The sequence below is a fragment of the Biomphalaria glabrata genome, chromosome 2, assembly GCF_947242115.1.
Source record: "Biomphalaria glabrata chromosome 2, xgBioGlab47.1, whole genome shotgun sequence".
NCBI lineage: Eukaryota > Metazoa > Mollusca > Gastropoda > Planorbidae > Biomphalaria > Biomphalaria glabrata.
Window position 1 is genome coordinate 31,931,494 of NC_074712.1, and position 19,689 is coordinate 31,951,182.

The 19,689-nt window shown below is 35.3% G+C and overlaps 1 protein-coding gene across 1 annotated transcript; it reads right to left on the reverse strand.

The window, feature by feature from the left end:
* Window positions 1-8: 8 nt before the first annotated feature.
* On the reverse strand, window positions 9-19,124 carry LOC106057085 (uncharacterized). The gene is made up of 14 exons (XM_013214139.2): window positions 18,776-19,124; window positions 13,648-13,755; window positions 12,852-13,012; window positions 12,415-12,541; window positions 11,596-11,698; window positions 10,901-11,047; window positions 10,332-10,417; window positions 10,010-10,128; window positions 9,122-9,260; window positions 8,166-8,266; window positions 4,430-4,518; window positions 3,667-4,305; window positions 3,074-3,255; window positions 9-2,208 (listed from the first exon to the last, which is right to left on the reverse strand). The coding sequence occupies exons 1-14, from the start codon at window positions 18,899-18,901 to the stop codon at window positions 2,065-2,067; spliced, it is 2,271 nt and encodes a 756-aa protein (XP_013069593.2). The 5' UTR covers window positions 18,902-19,124; the 3' UTR covers window positions 9-2,064.
* Window positions 19,125-19,689: the final 565 nt, after the last annotated feature.

A 19,689-nucleotide genomic window follows, 5' to 3' on the forward strand; every position in this document is an offset into this window, starting at 1 on the left:
TGCTAGAAGAGAAGTGCTTATTTAAAATTTATTTAGTTAATTTTTTTTATAAAGTAATGAATAATAGGGAAAAAATGCTGACCAGATTTTTAGGTTTCCTTTTCCATTAAAACCAAAAACTAAATGTTTTGAAAAACTTCAATAGTCCGACACTATGTCTCTTCAGAACCATTTGTTTTGAAAAAAAAAAAATTGTGCACAAAATTTTGGGAGCATTAGGATGTGAACCCATGTCAAGAAGAAGACAACAAATGCCAAAGATCATTTAGTACTGCTTTCATGATGATAAACTATGAAAAGACCAAAATTGGCAGATCTATATTTGTAGACTGTGTTTTTACAACGCTTATATAAATTTATTCTGTCTGGTAAAAAAAAAGTTTGTATGTTATTTCTCCCACACTCAATTCTAGGATGATCAAGTTGAAACTGCACAATTATTCCTTGATATAGACAAGACACAATCAGTAAAAAAATTAACTAATTCATTATTTTGGTTGATACCAACAAGGGAATTTAAACCTTCAGTTTTCACAGATATGGCTAAATATGTACAGTTTCATCCCTTTAGATAATTGTGCATGTTATTTCTTCTACGCCCATTCTTGGATCAAGTTGAAACTTTAAACAATTATTTATTGTACCGGAGTACCTAATAAAACATAAACCAATTAAAAAATTAACTAATTAGTCAATTAACTATTATTAATTATGTTGTTTTGACATTGAAAAGGGAAATAACTTTTACATTATTGAGATATATATAGTTTTAAGTGCTGAGTTCTTTCCATTAGATAAGTTTTTTTAAAAATATTTTGCTTGTTTGAAATATAAATTTTCAAGCTCTTGAGGAGACTTCTTAACCATACCAGGGAAAGGCTTTGGGAGTCAACCCTGAAAAAAAAAATCAGGAGCCAGCAACCCTTAGACAGTTTGCAGCACTCAGTGCTACACCCTGGCAGATGCCACTGACCCAAAACTGTACTATCAATCAATTGTCGCTCCTTTGGATACATCAGCTGCATGGGGGGGGGGGGGGGAACTGATGTGTAGACGACATCAGTCTGACGTCAGCTTATGTCCAGGCATTCATCTCATTTCCATTTCCAGGAGACCATAATAAAACTAAACAGTATTTTACATTTTCAAAAATACAATTTAAAATATCTTTAAAAATACAAATTTTGAGTGCACAAAAAAAAGAATGTATAAAAGAAATGAAAGTGTCGAGCATTAAATTCAGAATTAACCATTTGGAAAATTAATGAAACAGTTTCTCTTTTTCATCATCATCTTTCCTTTGAGTTCCTCATGGAACATAAGGCCTCCTTAAAAACACGCCACTCTCCACTGTCTTTTGCTATTTATTTATGGCTTCCCAGTTCCTTCCGATCCTCTTGCTTCCTCTAGTATACTGCATCGCCATGTTCTTTTTGGTCTTCCTCTGCGTCTCTTTTTAGTACTCTCAAAAATGGTGCACTTTTAAAAATATGTTTTTTTATGTATTAAAAAAAAAAAGGATCTAATGAATTATATCTATGGTTAGTCCAATTAATAAATTTAATACAGGCAAGATAATTCATTATCAATGACCACCCGCTCTATCAGAACTACGCCAGGTCGTCGCGACATGGGCAACTGCTGTCAATCAAAACAAGAACGGAGCGGTACAAAAACTCGTTCGTACCTCACTCGGTCAGACTCTATCACCGCCACTCATTGATCAGGGAATATGAAATGCACCAAGATAACTGTGTGTAGTCACTGAATGAACTCTTTATGTTGTCTGTTGTATTTATGTGTATTTTTCTGTTGTGTTGTCTTTATATGAGGAAAGAGTCCTTATAATCACAACAAATTTCCGTAAGGATCAATAAAGCAGTCTTAGTCTTAAATCAACATGGAGATGACATTGATCAGGAGATACAAAAATTAAACCTCAATTGCTTTATTAAGTAAAAAGTCATTTGGATTTTTTTATTTAGTAGCATTAGATTTGTGTGCAAAAAACAGACATCAACTAAAATAGGCTGGTATCAAGAACTGCAACTCCTGGTGCTCATATCACGTTGAGCTGACAAAAGTAGCCATGTTGTGAGGCGTATTTTGGTCATTTTCTCTGCCTGTAAATACTACAGTCACCAGGGCATTGGGCTTGGCGTGCTTCATCACACTTCTCACTCTGTTGTCAATTTTCTTCATTAATTTCTGAGAAAATTGATAGAAAAAAAAATATTTTCATTAGGTAATTACCATCATGTAAATTTTTTCTCAAAATGCATATCAGATTTTTTAATGCTTAAGTCATGTCTTTTGTATTTACGATATAAAATAATGCTATTCTCAGATTTCTGACATTGGCTTATTCTGACAATGTGCAAGTTTTAAATTGTTCAAACAATGGCTTCCCATTCAATTTAGCTGATTTGATAATAACAAAATTATAACTCTTTCAGCTAACTTTTTAAACTTTTTTGCTTTCTTGACTAACTTACAGTACCATATAGTAGCTTTTTCAAATCAATAAACAATGGCTTTTAAAAATATATTAGAAATGGGATAACATTGAAGTATATACAGTGATTTGACCTATTGAAATTGCATAATTGTGAAAAACTAATTTTTGTAGAAAAATATTTTTTTTTCACACTCATTTTGTAGAATCTATACAAGCCAATAATAAAATGAAATAATTAAAGTGACTGCTTTTAAGCACTTTGTTGTCAGTAAAAACATGTTAGAATCAAATCGGCATGTTTAACTAAGGTAACAACTTAAAGCAATTAAAAAACAGACAGAAAAATAATAAAAGTATACAAAAACAAAAAAACAAACATTGAAATTGTTTTGTTTTTTTTCAAACAGAAAAACTATTTATGATTTTAGAGACAAATAGTTAAGAAAATGGATGCTTTGTCAATTGTTACACCATGTTCTGTTTATTTGAATTTGTAACAAATGTAAGACTACAATAGTTTCATTAAAAAGTTTTTTCTCTTTATGATGTGAGACTCACAAACTTTGTCCATGAAAAGAACTGTTTTATGCTAAAGATGTTAGAAAACTTAATTACTTGTTTGTTACAATCAGAGTTAGTTTCTTCAGCATAACTATGAAAGCGCGCCCAGATGAATTCTTTGGACTGCACCATGGACTTGGCACATCGTCTGGCTTCAGTGTCTGTTGAAACTGTTAGTTTTTCAATTGGATCCCTAGCATATTGCTCTGTTGTTGCAGCTCTGTCAATTAAACAGGCTGTAAACAAAAATAGAACTTGACCTTAATTCATTTCCTACTAATAAGTAAAGAAAGGAAAATTTAATATTGATCATTCTCTCTTAAGCATAAGACAAAAGGACTGAATCTTGGTTGGAGAGCTTTGGATTGAGTTCATATAAATAATAATGTAACATATCATAAAAATATAATAAATCATGAGATAGACCTGGCATAGACATTCGTAAAAGTAGTCTGTTTTTGTTCTTTGGAAAAGCTCTATGAATATTAAAATATTAAAAATCATAATTGAAAATGCTGGTAAGGGCAACCCAAATTTTATAACTTTACACAGAAATAACTAAAATTTACAATTTAAGTAGAAAAATTCTACATTTTTTTTCCTCAATTAATTGGTTCCATTGTAAGAATGTAGACAAGGTCATGTACCTGATCTGCCAGAATCATACACCAATTTAAAGAAGCTGTGTTGCACATGGACACTATTCTGTTGGCTAAAAAGACATGATTGTTGAATCTTGACTTTCTTAGTAGTAGACTGGTACATGTCTCCCACACATTCTTCAATAAGGATGTCCAGCTTCTCTCTGGACAACTCTTGTACAGAGTCATTAGAAACTGACAAAGGTTGATTTGGTTCACATGTTCTAGCTTTCTTTGATGATGGTGGTTCATTGCATTCTTCTTTCTCTGACTCCTCACAAGAGCTATCGGAGGAACAGGAAGAGGCTGTGTTTCCAGAATCTCCACCCATAAGAGTCTTAACATTGTCAATATTATTTGTGTTTTTGTTATTACCATCCAAGTCTCTTTTAACAGAAACTCTTGATGGTATATCAACTGATTTATCCATTTGTTCAGAAACCACATTACTAAGTCTTTTTTCAGTCATTATTCCATTGTCATCTCCCTTATCATGTATGACAACAGAATTATTTTTCTTTTCAGGTATCTCTTTCTCCACATTTTCAGTCACTGCTTTGCATGAGTTGTCTACCTCCTCCATGAAGTAGGTCTGGATATCAGGAAAGTATATACCATTCAATGTGGCATCACCAAATTCTAGACCTGACAGAAACAACAACAAAAAAAAAACAACAGATGACCACAAGTATAACCAACAGATGTATTCCAGCTATAATATAGAAAATCTGAACAAAGTGAAAATAATCTCAAATGTTGGTAAGCATACCTTTACTAAGCTTCAGCTTCACCAAATCTAATGTTGCTAGGGCATCTTCTGTTGAACAATGACCATCTTTACTTCCTTGAATATTTCGACTGAATAAAAAATATTATTTCAAAAAGTTCAATACAAGAGCATTACAATGAAGAACTCTATAGATCATGTGAAACACAACTAATAGGACTAATTGATGATTTTTCAAAAGGTTTAGATAATAGTGAACAAATAGATGCTATCTTACTAGATTTTTCTAAGGCTTTTGACAAAGTTCACCACCATAGTTTGCTTAAAAAATTAAAATACTTCGGCATTAATGGTCCACTGCATCAGTGGATTAAAGATTTTCTGATAGGGAGAGAACAAACTGTAATAATAAATGGCTCTAAATCAACACCGATAACAGTAAACTCAGGTGTACCTCAAGGAACAGTCTTGGGTCCACTACTATTTTTAATTTACATAAATGATTTACCAAATTGCATTAGTTCAGGAACAAAAGTCAGATTATTTGCAGACGATTGCATAATATATAGAACAATAAAAACAACACAAGACACAGATATTTTACAAAGAGAATTAGATGAATTACAGAAATGGGAATCAAATTGGAGCATGTCTTTCCACCCAGAAAAATGTCAGTTGTTAAGAGTAACAAAAAAACTAAAACAAATTAATTCCACTTATCTTATTCATGGCAAACCAGTAACACAGACTAAAAACGCAAAATACCTAGGTGTTATAATAAATGAAAAACTGTCATGGAATCCACATATTGATGAAACTACAAAAAAATCCAACAAAGCACTAGGATTTATTAAAAGAAATTTCTATAAATCAAATAAGAACATAAAACTAAAATGTTATTTAACCTTGGTTAGGCCAATAATAGAATATGCATCCTCCGTTTGGGACCCCTCAACTCAAGAAAACATTAAGAAACTGGAACAGACACAAAATAGAGCAGTGAGATTCATAACAAATGAATATTCACATTTGACTAGAGTAACACCTTTAGTAAAATCAAACCTTTGGTCCGTGAACTGAAAAAGCACGCAGACCGTAGCTTTTGAGGGAGAAACGTGGCACTACTAAAAGCGTTGAGTCCATTGAGCGCAGGGCTCTCTGGGGGACATATGGAGTAATCAGTTCGCTAAGGTACAAGGGCATCTCATTGTTATATATACACTGATGACAAAGTGTGGCGACCTTGTAATCGATTCTCGCTTTCACGGGAAGCCAATGGAGCGTGCGCAACAGCGTAGTAGCAGAATCTTGTCTAGTTTTTTTAAGGACTATTCGAGCGGCGTTGTTCTGTATACGTTGCAGCTTGGCTATTTTGTCATCAGGTATACCTGCTAGCACAGCGTTGCAGTAGTCAAGGCGGGAGAGTATGAATGCCACAGCTAGCGTTTTAAATATGGTCGGATCTGGCCTAATCTGCACAGCTGCAGATAAAGACCTTTGCAAAGCTGACTTATGTGTGGATCGAAAGATAGTGTTGAGTCAAAGAAAACTCCAAGATTCCGCACTACATGGACAAAAGGAACGTGGCAGTTCATGATAAAGAGAGAATCTGTGCTTTCAACTTTTGAGACATTGTTCCTAGTGCCAATCTTAATTATTTCTGTCTTGTCTTCGTTCATCGTGAGTTTATTTTCAACCATCCAATCGCTCACCCTTGTAACGGTACTACTGATTTTCTCTGCCAGATGCGACACCTCTGAGGGTACTGATGAATCGTATAACTGTGAGTCATCGGCAAAGAAATGGTATAAGATGCCGGTTGGCCGTATGACACCGCTGAGTGGATATGTGTACATAGTGAACAGTACTGGGCCTAGAACTGATCCTTGGGGTACTCCGTACTTCGAAAGTAAGCTTGTTGATTCCGTCCCGCTAACAACGACACTTTGGGTGCGTTCCGTCAGGTAGGATCCAAGCCACTTTAGGACGACTCCTGCTAAACCAAAAGTTGCAGAGAATCTGGCCATCATAATTTCATGGTTTTGTGTATCAAAGGCTGCAGACAAGTCCAGCATGGAAAGAATTGATATGTGGCTTTTGTCGGAATTGTGAAGTAAGTCGTTTAGTACCCTGACCACTGCTGTCTCTGTGCTACGGCACTTCCTATATGCAGATTGAAATTCTTCCAAGAGACAGTACTGTTCAAGATGAGAAAGAATTTGTGCTAACACGATGCGCTCCAGAAGCTTTGACAGGAAGGGAAGATTTGATACCGGGTGATAGTTTTTTAGACATTCCGGGTCAAGACTGGATTTCTTTAATAAGGGCCTGACAAGTGCATGCTAAAATTGCTGTGGTACAATGCCTGAAGTCAGTGAAGAGTTCACAATGTTAGTAATTTTAGGTACAAGCTCATCTAAACATTCAAGGAGCAAGGAAGTTGGAATAGGATCAAGGTCACATGACTTATTTGGCATCTTTAAAATAGTACTTTTGACATAATCTTCAGATACACGCTGAAACTCGCAAAAAGGAGTATTTTGAAAAATTGGAGAGTGGTCAAGCTGTGATGAGAGGGATGGCATGTCATTTCTAATCTGCTCAATCTTCCCAATGAAGAATCTATTGAAGGAATTAGGAAGTTCAGATACTGGGATAAATGACGGCAAACATTCGTTATTTGCTCCCCCTAACATTTCAGCGGTGATCCTAAACAGCTCCTTGGAAGAATCAGAAGTTTTGATTTTTTGTCGAATATGACTAGCTTTTGCATCTCTAATCATACGGTTAACCTTGTTTTTTTTCTAGTATGTATATTTGTCGATGTATCGTCAGACCTGTCTTTTGAAATGTACGTTCGGCACGTCGGCGAATAAGTTTGGCAGTCTTTATGTCTTCCGTCAACCAGGGTGCAGATGGCCTAACTGAGACTGTACGAGTGACAAGAGGTGCATGGCTGTCCAGCAACCTTTTCAAGCAAGAATTGTAATTGCTGAGAACGTCTGTTTTGCTCTGTTGCAACAGCAAAGAGGTCACGTCCATTTTGAAGGAGGCAATATCTATGGCTTACGGGAAGTCACGTTTTTCTTTGGCTTTTTTGCTTTTGATAGGCGCATTTCAAAGTGTACAAGAAAATGATCTGACAAGCCGCGGTCTGAGACATTGAGTTTGGCTATAAGCTCACTTGCATTTGTAACAATCCAGTCAAGAGTATGGCCTTTGACGTGTGTCGGAACATTTATCAGTTGGTCTAAGTTGCGATCCTTTAGCGCATTTTTCATCGACATCGCGTATGTCTCATTTTCACTGTCAAAATGCAAGTTCACATTGCCTATGACAAATAGCTTTCAGGTCTTATTGTTACATACTTGGCTAGACTATCTCTGTACAGTATTGCTAGACCCCCTCCGCTGCCTGTTTTTTGAGGGAGACTCTTTAAAATAAAGCCTGGTGGCGTTAGTTCAGTGGTTCTTGGCTCATCACCAACTTCTTTAAACCATGTCTCACTAAGGAAAACGATGTCGTAGCTATCATCAGTGATATTTTATATTTTGTTACTGCATGACTGGGCGTTAAGGTGCATTATTTTAAGCAGACTGGAGGATATAGTCACCAGAGGCGTAACACATTTTGAAGACACCGGAGGAGTAATATCCCGAATTATAGGTTTTTGACGGGGACATCTGACCTCTCTATTTTAACAATGAAAAAAATAATATGTAGTTCGTATGAAAATATAAACTTGTTTCATAATTTTTATCCCCAAAATATGTCTCACTTTAAGAAGAATGAAGACAGTTTACGAAGTGAAGCCTTAACATTTCTGTTGCCAGATAAATTGAAAATGACACTTGTGTCTATGACATATGGGTGAAACATCTGTAAAAATAAAAAATAAAATAAGATAAAAATGAGAGGAATTTAGGATTTGGTCAATCAACAATGACAAACAAATTATACATCAGTATTGTAAAATGTGTAGGCTATATTTTAAACATCACACTAGACTATTTCTATTCATCAAAGACATTGTCAAACAAAATGTCTTTGTAAACTTGTGGATCAGTGTAAAAGTAAAGTTCCCCTTTCAGACCATGCAGTCTATAGGGCACATGATGTAATAGTCATCTGTTTCTGTGGCCCAAGGGTGTCATGTGGTCAAACACAACAACCAACCACATTTACTTTTCCCCCCACAAATGTCAGGTACCTATTAGTGATGGGTGGGACTCAGGAACACCCTAAAAATCCCAAAATTAAAAATTCCTATCACCACTAGGATTCCAACTCAGGACCCCCAGTTTGGAAGCCAAGCGCTTTACCACTCAGCCACCATGGATCAGTGAGTACAAGGGAAAAGAAAGATAGGCAGACAAAAGAATCAATGGGAAGGCATTAAAGAATGTATTGGCCTGTTCATGTTCATGATAATGAAAAAGACTTTAATCCTGGCTAAAAGACAGAACTGGAGAGAGTAAACAGATCATGTGTGATGCCCCAACAGTCCAAAAGACTAAAGTACACAGGAAGGTGGTAAAGGACCAGTCATTTTATCAATAGTAAATTAGTTTATATTTTTATGGAACATCTGTAATGCATTATAGAAAAGGTGATGACAATTTGTTTGTAGACAATAGCTTCTAAACATTTAAAATGTGTTTTTATTATCCAATATAACTAGGATGTACACTGTTTCAAAATTGCTAAGAAAAAAAGATCAATCTTGATTTCAACCTTCAATGCAACAAGATCACTATTAAGAGACTGTCCACACAGAATAGCATCAGCAGGGAGAATCTCTTGGAGTTTCTTCTGAACATCCTCTATTCTAGTGGTGACTGACTCTAACATTTCTTTCGTAATACCACTGAACCTGGATACAGTTGAAATAATTGGAAAATATTTTGAAATGTTAACAAACCTCAAATATACTTAAAATGACAAAAATAAAAAAATAGTGTAAATTTTTCACAAAATGTCACAAGAAAATGCAAAATGCATTTTATATCACAAAATTACAAAACTATAATCATAATAGTACTAAATTTATCATACTAATCCCCCATTTTTGGGGTGGTGGCTGAGTGGTTATGTGCTTGGCTTCTGAACATGGGGTCCTGGGTTCGAATCTCTGTAAAGATTGGGAATTTGAACCTCAGCATTTTTAGGGCACCACTGAGTCCACCCTACTCTATGACCTGGCTTTGTTGGGGAAAGTAAGGGCGGATGGTCTTTGTGCTGGCCATATGACACCCTGCTCATTAACTGTTGGCCAAAAAAACAGATGACCTTAACATCATCTGCCCTATAGACCACATGGTCTGAAAGGGGAATTTCTACTTAAACCCCCATTTTTATACTCTACAACAGCCTTAAAACTTTGGGATCAAACTTCTGGACATAGCTAGTGATTTATTTTGAAAACGTCTAGATAATTTTTCTCTAACTAAATAATGACAAAAAGTTGTTTGTGTAACCATAGACATGCAAAAAGATCTCCAATCAGAAGAGCCACGACTCATAAACCAGGTTCAGGGAAGAGGGGATATTATTATACTAGCAGTCAGCATGTTCCTACAGGTTTATCTGTACCAGCACACATTGTTTACACCTTCTTTTTACCTTGTCAAATAATTGATAATTTTATTTCTTGGTTTCACCAGTGTGTCATACAGCAAGATACCATCTTCTGCTACCACTGAGACTCTAGTCAATTCATTCTTATGTATACTTGTCAAGCACTGGCAAAGAAATGAGGAAAAGGCCAGTTGTAACAAGAGAGCTTAAATCATCAAAACAGTTTGGTTCATAAATCATTAAAAATTTCAAACCTCTTTACAATTCATTCTGTTTTTGAATTTTAATTATGACTTCATTTTTTTCTTGTAAACAAAAGCCATTTGCTAAGATAACTATTATTAGAAGTATGAAAATAAGTCAATACCATTTCACAATCTAATGCAAACAGTGGACTTGCATCTGTAACTTGTTTATATTTCTGTTTTGAAAATACAAAATTTTTGTATTTACCTTAAGGGGAAAAAAAAAAAGAATATTATAAAATATCTGCTGCTTAGTTCAATGCATTTGAAACAAGAAAAAAAGACTAAATTTTATTTAACAGAAAGCACATAGAATTAAACCAATTTGACTTTGCCTGGCAGAAAAGAAGGCTGATACATTTACAATTATATCAAGGTTTAGGGCATAAAAAAAGAAGACTGATACATTTGTGTGTTTCAAAGCAACTTTAGTGCAGAAAAAAATTCCTGGGGGAAGGGGCAAGAGAAATAAAAAATAGTTATGATGCCAATGATAAAGATTCTAAACTGACTTAATATTGACATTCTTCTAGTGTGCTAAAAAGAAGTGATTGAAAAACTAAATGGCTTTAATATTATGTTAAAAAAAAACTACTATTAAAATCTAGTAAAATTATGTTACTGTGTCATATTGGTCAACAAAAATGCATATAACTTTACTCTTTAAAATGAAAGTAGAAAGACAAATTACCATCATTTGTGTGTATTGGTAATGGATAACCTTCAAGCATCATTTGATAAGTGCTGAGTAGCAGACATTTTCTAGACAACTTTTCACCAGGTTTAGATTCAAGTGTTGCAATTTTAGAAGAGACCACAGCTCTAATTGACTTTGGAACTGATGGAATGATACAAGAAAACATATTGAGCTTGCATGCAGAGCTGAATCAGTATAATTTTAGGTCAAAAGGATTCATATTTATTTTCCAGCAGTCAGAATTTTAAGTTTCAAATAAATTCTGAAACTGTTGATACAAAAATGTGAACTGTATGAGCTTTAACATGGGACAATTGACACAGAAGATTTTAGTTCTGGTTACAGTTGTCTCTCTTGGTCACTCATTTGATCTCCAACCCTATCCTCTACCATTCCAGTGCTTATGCCTTGGTAATTTACTCAACATTAATCTGTGCTATATTTTTTAAAATACATTTCTTATTCAAATAATCCAAACCAAAATGTGACACATTTTAAACATTACACAACTCAGTGATAAAAAAAAAACCTAATATTTTAAAATAGTTTTCCAGCCAAACTATAACAAGATTTTATAGAGAAAAACAGATTATAGAGACATATATTTAACACAAATTTTATCCTAATAAATAGTTGATAAAACTATAAAATATTTCAACAGTTATGCTGCTAGGAAACCACTCTGTTACCTCGCACATTGACTTTCTTTAGCTGTGAGACACTAAGTGGAACATTGTACAGTTCAGAATCAATAGACTGTGAATATTGGGCTGGACTTATCATCTCAACATACTGAAACAAAACATTAAAAAAAAAAAAAAAAAAAAAAAAATAGATCAATGACAAACTAGTCAAATTAATTTCAGAGTTATTTTACAACTGGTTTGCTAGAAGTAAAGCTCTTAGGTTTTAGTAGCCAACTTTTGAAAGTCTTTATTTGTTATCAAATATATCATTGACTTCCCTCCATTACAGCTAATTTTTATTTGAAAGATTGTTCATTATACACATCTGCAGCAGTTTGAAAAGGGTGAGAACTTAAGTCAATAGTTAAAGATACACCTCTTTGTGGCTGACAGCCTGGTAGTGTCCAAGGTAGGGGTCTGGCATATTCATTTTTCCTTGCACCATTTTGAAATTCCTTTATTAAGATTTTGTCAGCTTCACATGCTGACTTCTCCAATCTGTATGAACAGGAAAATTTGTTCGTTCTTAGTAGCTAATTTAATATTTTCTCAATAATTTGCCTTCTTGATAACTGCGATAATCCAGAAGAACCCCAAAGTCATGGTTTCAGATTTTCTCTGATTACTTAGCTTTAAGAGTTCTGTTCTCACCACATTGCATTGAAGTCAAGTTGGTTTTGAATAAAATTAGCTGATCAAATGCACTTTGTAAAACAAATGCTGAATTTTAGCTCTTGGTGAAATAGGTATTTTAAAATAAGTTATGAATATTATTAAATAACAAAATTTTCTGGAAGAACAAAAGTGAAACTTAAAGCTTACATCTGGAAAAGTTTCTGTGATGTACGGGAAAAAGTGTTTGTTCTCTATGTAGTCTGAGTAACTTAAGCCTTCAACCAGGATCAATATAACAGATGAAACTTTGCCCACTCGCAGTATCTTGCACCATCTGCCAAAGAAAACTTTAGAAATTCAGATTTGTGTAATTTTCCATTACTTTTTACTCCATTAACTAATACATATATAACATAGACATATATATTCAAGCCATCATCTGGTCACCTTTGTCAAAAATAGTAGAAATTCAATAAAAGAAGAAATTAGCAATTGATAGAAAATTTAAGATGCCAGGTTTTTTATATTTTGAAAACAGTAAGTGCACAATATTTCACGTATTTATAAGTAATGAAAAGAATATTTTTACTGAAAAGCATTCAAATATTTAAATATTTATAACCAATGTTTACTTTTGATGTTACCTTGGTTTGTAACTGGCCATATTGCCTTGAATGCCATTGAGAAGCAGCTGCTGTAAATCCATTACATATAAAGGAGGCAATTCATCTTTATTAATTGGTTCTTCAGGTAAAGGCCGAAAAGCAACAGTATTCTCCAAAGTTAAATAAACTTTAGGTTTTTGCTAGATAAAATAAAAGAACTTTGAAAATTGTAATTTAAAAAATTAAACAATTGAATTTTCTTCTAATAATTCATTTTGAATGATTCAAGATGTCAACATAAACTATAAGATTTTTTTTTTTATCTTAGCTCACATGCTTCCCCAAACCATGGTCATATACAATAAAATCTTTTTTATAATCATCATCAGTGCTTTTTTTGTAAAGAACAGAAGGTGCCGGTACTCAGTGATTAGGTGCAGGTACTCAGTGACTGATTGCCTAACCTTTAACTACTAATAAATTAATTATATACATTAAAATGAAACAAAAAGCAATAATTTTTTCCCCACATTCAAAAAGGTGCCGGTACGCCGTACCGGTGCATACCATCACAAAAAAAGCCCTGATCATCATTATGATAAAAAGATTTGCAAAACATTGCATAACATTGCAAGTGTTAAAAATACAATTAATTATAATACATATTAACAATAGTCCTTTAAGAAGGCTATGTGTTTGCTAACAAACCAAAACCAAACAAATTATTTTATATTAAAAACTAAAAACATTTTCCCCATCTGAATAAATTATTCTCTTATTTACTAATTATTGCCTAAATCACCAGGCTGAAATTTAACGAATTTGAAAAACCAACCATGCTTTTCTTTTGTCTCTCACGCATAGCTTTTCTCATTTCTGTTAAAACATCCTCAGTTTGCAGAGCATTTTGTGATTCACCGTCTCCCCTTACTTGGTCCATTTTCTTCAGATGTTTGTTGAAAAAAAGTTGTTCCATGGATTGAATATGCGACAGATTAAACAAAAAAAAAAGTTGAATTAGCTTTCGTTTTCAAAATGTTTAAAATATTTTTTTTTCACTAGGGTATATTTGAAGAATTTTTCAAATGATCTATATATTAAATCTTTTTAAGAAAAACATTTTCAATGACAATTCTACTCCTCAACACAAACCTTTAGCAGAGAACAAAAATGACAGGAAACATCAAGGATTGGAAAGGACTTAGAACACACAGTTTCATTTATTAAACCATTAACAAACACAATAAGTTACTTTCTTTGACACAACAAAATAAATGGATTAGGTTTACTCTCTCTTAACCTGCTCCTAATTTTTTTCCACATATCATAAATATGGTAATTTAATTGCTGTGAATGGTGTAAATTTGAAGTAACCACCAAGCCAATCTGACCACAGGAGGCCATTACAGTATCATTACTACATACTTATGCCTAATTTTAAAATTACCCAACTTGGTATTTAGTAGAATTTTTGTTATCAGATTGTTGATTTAGTGAAAAATAAAAACCAAATGACTGAATGTGTCAAAAATGAAACATGTACAAGACTAATATATAATATATTAATTTAATAAAATGATCTCTAACAGCTATTTTTATAGCTCTAGAATCTATACCTTGCTATGCTAGACCTAGTAGAATTAGAATATTTCCCCCATAAGTTAGTCATCATCATCATCATCAAACTCCAGTAGAGTGAGGGCTTGAGAGGCTCAAATCCTCTCTTGCAAAAGCCCTGGACAGAAACCCTGCTGTCGCCATACAGGTCGAGAATTTTGGGTTTCCCAGACCTATGAGACGGAGATCAGCAAGTCTGGGGCAGTCAAATAGAATATGAGGTACGGTTTCCTCTTCTTCCCTGCAGCGGGGGCACAGTGAATCAAAATTTGGCCATAGCCGTGAGAAATATGAGCCAACATGACAGTGGCCTGTCCAGCACTGTGCTTTAATAGCTTGCTCAGGCCTGGACAGCCTCCACCACGGGGAAGTGCGGTCAGGGCGCCTCAAGCGCTCCCAGACTTCACTGGCTTTTTGGGACTTGTCCCAGCACTCAAACCACTTTTCCATTTCTGTTTTTTGTATTATAGCCAGGGCTTGATGAAAGCTTACAGCCTGTTCAGTGGGTGGAATTTGCCCTCCCTGGTGGGCCAAAGAGTCTGCAATTGTGTTGCCAGTCACACCTATGTGACTCAGTACCCACTGCATTATTACAGGGGTGCCATAGCGTTGTTTTATGTTACGTGAAGTCATGATGACAGTGTTGATATTGGGGGGCCATGGTCCGGGGCTTTGCAAAGCCTGTAGTACAGATTTTGAGTCAGTGACCACAACAATCTGTGTTGCCCTCAAATGTCCCTCGCCGAGTTGAGAGTCAATGACTTTTAAGGCTTCACAGACTGCCATGGTCTCCACATCAAAACTGCAAACACTATCACATGGTCCAAAGATTTTGACTGTGTAAGAGCCAAGAAAGTTGATGTAGGATCCATAGCCTGCTCTTCCAGAACCTATTGATGCCGACCCATCAGTGTATGCAAAAATAGCACTGGGCTTGAAGGTATTAATGGTCTCCAGAGCTAGGATTTGAAGGTCGTTAGATGAACGACTTTGCTTAGTGGCATTAGGGTCTACTAATTTCAAGGGTATGTCTGGGGTCATTGGGCGAAACCAAGGGGGAAGGGGATGAAAGCGTTGAATGTTTTGTCGGTTGGTGGAGAGGCCAGCTTCATCAGATAATCTAGTGGCATGATGCATAAAAGACTGCATCTGGATTTGTCCTAAAGGTTCCACAGACAAATCTTAGTGCTTGGGACTGTATTTTATCAAGTTGTTCAAGAGCAGTCCTAGAGCCATAAATTTGCACAGGTAGGCTGTAGTCTATCTGTGATCGGACTGCTCCTAAATACAGAGATCGGAGCATGTCTGCTCGGGCTCCCCACTTCCTGGATGCCAGCTTCCGTACAATGCAAAGTTTCCCTGAGGCCTTTCTTACAACATCCTGGATGTGCTCACACATTTTTGCGATCTAAAGTTACACCAAGGTACTTGAGTAGCTTTTCCATGCTGAGAGCCACTCCATTGAGGGAGAGCTGGAAAGGTTGCCCGAGAATGCCAGCCCCGAGTGTGAACAGAGACTAGACCGCCTTGGAGGTGTTTATTTCTAGCCTCCATTTTTGTGTGTATTAGCAGAGCGTATGGAGATCTTCTTGTAACACTTTTTATATAGAGGTTGCGCTCCTTCCGGATTTCCAAAGGACAATATCATCAGCATATAGCAGCTTTTGGCATTTTAGCTGAACTGGTAGGTCATTTATGAAGGCCCTGAAAAGGGCGTATGACAGGATGGAGCCCTGGGGGAGGCCGTGCCCGAGGGTAATTTCCCCTGAGACTTCTCCGTACATCCTTGTTCTTATTGTACGCTCTTGTAGGAAGTCTCTAATCCAGTAATATATCCGTCCCCGCACCCCCACGGCTCTTATCTTATGAAGCAAACCAGGCCGCCATACTTTATCATATGCCTGTTTTAAGTCAATGAAGACTGTGTATGTGCTTTCGGTCCTTTGGAATCCATCTGCTACGCTCTGCACAAAGATGTTGACTTGGTCTATAGCAGACATTCCAGCCCTCAAACCAGCCTGTTCTGGAGCTATAAGACGGGCACTCTCAAGGTACCAAACCAGACGCTCATTAACCATTTTTTTCAGCCACACAAGATGTGAGTGAGATGGGCCTGTAGCCCTCAGCAGTGGAAGCATCTTTTCCCTTTTTTGGTATAGGAATAATGGTGGCACGTTTCCAGGCCCTGGGATGACCATCTGCCCAGGTTCTATTTACAAATGCCAAGAGCATGGCCCTTCCTTTCCCCCTACATGTTTTTAAGCATTTCGGTGGTAATACCATCCGGCCCGGGAGCCTTTTTAAGCTGGCATTTCCTTATGGCAGCATTAAGCTCGCCTATCGAGAACGGTGTGTTCATCATTCCCTCAGCACTTTCGGCCTGTGGTTCCTCTGTCTTTTTTTTTCATCAGCTTTGCGAGCTTTATCAATGGCTTTGGACATTGGGGACTTCTTGGCAGCCTCGTTGATCTTAGCAAAATATTTGTTCAACAAGATGGCAATTTTCTTCTTTGATGAAATGGTTACCCCACTGGGTGAAGATAATGGGGTTGCTGTTTTCGTATGCCCAGCATTTTCGAGATTTCTCAGAAGACTCCAGGCCTTAGAGCTATCCCTTAGGTTTAACCTTGCACAGGTGTTGGTCCAACATTCTCGTTTTTCCCTGTTAACAAGGTCTCCTGCCTCACTCCACCTCCGTGGATTAAACCCCATAAGTTAGTAGATCTAGGGCCCTACCCTAGGGATAAACCCCGAAAATCCAAAATAGACACATCTGATTCATCTCATGGATAAATATGTTCAGATGCTTGATAAGATGTGAGATCATAAGTTGATAAAAAAGATTCATTATAAATAAATAAAAGTTACTTTGACTTTGAAGTCTAAGTCTAGTCTAAGACTAAGTAAGTCTGTTCTTTTTTTTTTTTAAAAGTAATTGTAATGGAGCGGATACTTTTTCAGACCACACTGGCATACCCCGATATCTACATGACCCTTCCCCCTAGGTAGCGCCTTGTGTCTGCGCGTAAAAAGGCAGAAAAACGTGGGCACTGTCCATTCTACCGGCATCTCTTGTCACTGTAGTGTCCGTACGTTACTGGACCTACTTTGTCTCCACTCCCTTTTTGTGCCTGGTTCTACACCACATGTTGTCATATTGTTGCAGGTAATCACATTTTACTTATTTATATTAGATTGTAATTTTATTTAGTAGTCTATATAGAATATCACTACTGCGGTTTTCATCCATGTTGTTGGACTATTCTTATTTTTAGAAGCCAGCATGTAGGTGAATTCATTTATGGAAATATGCATACCTGTAGTATATACTAGACGAAATAGTTCCTATATAGAATGTTAACTGTCCATCTTGTAAATGTATTTTTACAACCAGTGTGTGGATACTGGCTTTTAAGAAACAGTGTATAGATTTGTTCTATTTAATTGTTATAGATTTTGTAAGGAAAGGAAAGAGCAAAACTCTTCAAACAATGTATGTTAGTTTTATGTAGAACAACTAGTTGATTTATTTTTAGAGAATTACTTTGTCATTAATTTTTATAATGTTTCTGATGTATCATACCCCTCCTTATGTTCTGATAAGAGATGATTGGCTTACATTATTAAATTTTCTATTTGTTAGATGTAGTATTTAGACCTGATGTTGTGTGTACAACTTGGTCTAACCATTTAGGCCTATTAATTATGTTTAGTTTATGCCCATGTGTAATATAAATGTTTTATGTTTGCCTTTGGCAGGTCTTTAGTGTATAATTTATATAAACAGTTTGAAATCGTCCTTCGTCATGTCATTTAGTTTGTTCTATACCAAACCGGTAATAGTTTAGATGCCCAGATACCTTTACTGACCACCATGTTGTTTTTAAGCATATTTATCTCCCTTATCTATATTAAACTTTCAATAACTTTTTTTAAAGAGAGTTTTTTGTTCTTATGCTATCATTTTAAATGAATTTTAATATTAGATCTAATAGCTGCTAGAAAGAAAGACAAAAAAGCAACAGAAAATAGTTAGGAGAGATAGTCTAGTATTAAGCCTTAAAACCAAAATGGCGTATTTCCAATGACAATAGATCTATGCCTTATACTTATATATGGTAATAAGAAATAATACTTAAAAATATATATTTTAAAAACTATTTATTTGCGAGGAAATCAAATTACATATTTGTAATCTGCATTTTTTTCTACATATTCTTAAAATATAAGAGAAACCTGATTTAGCGTTTCTAGTCACGTAAACTAATACCGAATCAAGATACCTAGACCAATATTGAGGACTATACAGTAGTACAGTACTATGATACTAGATTTTTTTAGTTTACCTGTGCCGGTGTGGAGTTAGGCCCTGGAAGCTGTCCAATAAGTTGTAAAAAAGCTGCAGCCTTTTTCTTTTTAGATTCAAGTCTTCTTAACTTCCTAGCACTAGCACTAACTGAAGAAGTATCCATAAACTAGATATATATATTATTATATAGATATACTTATTGATATAGATCTAGGTCAAAATAAGTTTACAAATATTAACATCTTAAGTCCGTTTATTCGTTAAGTTTAGATCAAATCTAGAGCCTAGATGTAGATCTAGATCTAGATCTGTTTAATTCTATTTTAACTACACTATTGTCTATTCGACATGACTTTCGTTTCATATCATAGATCTATATTATAAGAAACATATGGAGTTTTGCAACGATAGTTACCTCCCTTATTTTTTCTATAATTCAGTAAAGCATATATATATATTTTGTACACTTTATGTGTTTTAATACTTTCACCTTTCTAGCCTAAATTAATTAAAGTTTTTTTTTTTTGGCAAGAATATTACCCATCTTTTACAGTTTGATATATTATTTTTATCTTAGATCTACAGTAAATATTATTGTAGAAAGAACCAATTTGTACAAATGCTTCTTCTTCCCTAGTGCTAAGCATGGAATGGGTTGCGTGAGCCAGTCAGGAAAACCAGTGACTTGGCAGAATTTAAGTCATTGGTTAACATACATGACTAGAGGCATGACGCGTAGAACGTAATCATCTTCTTTTTTGAAGTAACGCCTGTATTATATAATATACGAAGTAACAGATTGGTAAGGTGTTGAAATTGAAATTTCTTCCTTCAAGGTACATTGAAGGGAGCATGAAGAGAGAGTCGTCCAAAGAAAAGCTGGCTGGACAACGTAAAAGAATTGATAAAGTCTCGATATTCTGCAGTTAAAAATAGCTGCTGACCGGGAAA